The following is a 1107-nucleotide window of genomic DNA, read 5'->3' as shown; positions in this document are numbered from 1 at the left end:
TGTCCATCCCCAGTGTCCATCCCCAGTGTCCATCCCCAGTGTCCATCCCCAGCTGGACACTGCTGGCTGCAGAGCACGGCTGCAATTGCTCATGCAGTGGTTCTGCAGCTCACTGCACAGCTGGGCAGGCCAGCTGGGCCGTCCTGAGCACTCACATGAGAACACCTCACATTCTGCAGGCTGAGCTGCAGCCAGAGGAGCACAGGAGCCTCAGCCTGGTTCTTCTCAGAGCAAACAGGGTTGGCACAGTCTGTCCCTGTGGGCTGGAGCACACTGTCCCCTTTCACTTACCATCAATGGCCATCTTCTCTCTCAGCTGTTGCTCCAACCTGCTTTGCTGGTCCTCCAGCTCTAGCTCTTGGGCTCTGGGTGCAGCAAAAAGAGTTAAAGAAGCAGCTTTTTTTCAGTGAAGACACACACGTTATTATCATTTCAGTTAGGAGATTCTGTGTTTGCTCCTCATGGGCTGCCAACACTAAAAGGTTTGCCTGTGCCAGCATCTCCAGAGCAGCTCCAGGAGCAGCCCTGCCACCTTTCACAGTAGCTCTGGGGTTACACTCCCCCACACAGCACTGCTTAAAGCTCTGAACCATCTGGGCTTTGCTGGTGGCACCACAGTGCAATTCTGCACAGGGCTGAACCCACACATGAAGGGCCTGAGGAACTGACACATGAACACCTCCAAACAACAACATTTTGTGTCCTGCAGTGCTAAAAGCAGCCCACTGTTGCCTTTTTAACTCTCAGAGTGAGAAGAAAGCATTGCTCCCACAGCAGCAGCACCAGCACAGCTGGGGAGAAACTGTCTGAGAAACTGGGGTGCAGCTGGAGCTCAGGGACCTGGAAATGATAAATGGCAATGGCAAAGCCTGCACAGGTGGGAAACCCAGGGCTGAGTGAGGACTGCTGAGGCTCCCATCACCTTCCCACACTGCCCACCAAGAGTGGAGAAAACAGCTGAGCATCCCCAGCTGTCTCCAGGGGGTTTGCAGGGAGGCAAGGTGAGGGAGCAAACATTGCTTCCATCAGCCTCAGCAGTGGCACCTGAGGTGGGGTTTTATTAACTTCTTGTGCTGGTCTATCTGCTTGTTCCATGGCTGTAGTGAA

The 1107-nt window shown here is 54.2% G+C and overlaps 1 protein-coding gene across 4 annotated transcripts in view; it reads right to left on the bottom strand.

Moving 5' to 3' along the window:
• Positions 1 to 1107, bottom strand: part of MICAL2 (microtubule associated monooxygenase, calponin and LIM domain containing 2) — a 113036-nt gene that overhangs the window by 4438 nt on the left and 107491 nt on the right. For all 4 annotated transcript variants that reach the window (XM_015630690.3, XM_015630691.3, XM_015630689.3 and 1 more), the window contains one exon: positions 292 to 365. In XM_015630690.3, coding sequence (XP_015486176.1) covers positions 292 to 365 — 74 coding nt within the window. The remainder of the gene's footprint in view (positions 1 to 291; positions 366 to 1107) is intronic.

This window comes from Parus major, chromosome 5, assembly GCF_001522545.3.
Source record: "Parus major isolate Abel chromosome 5, Parus_major1.1, whole genome shotgun sequence".
NCBI lineage: Eukaryota > Metazoa > Chordata > Aves > Passeriformes > Paridae > Parus > Parus major.
The sequence above is the reverse complement of the archived record's forward strand: the minus strand, read 5'-3'. Positions and strand labels throughout refer to the sequence as shown.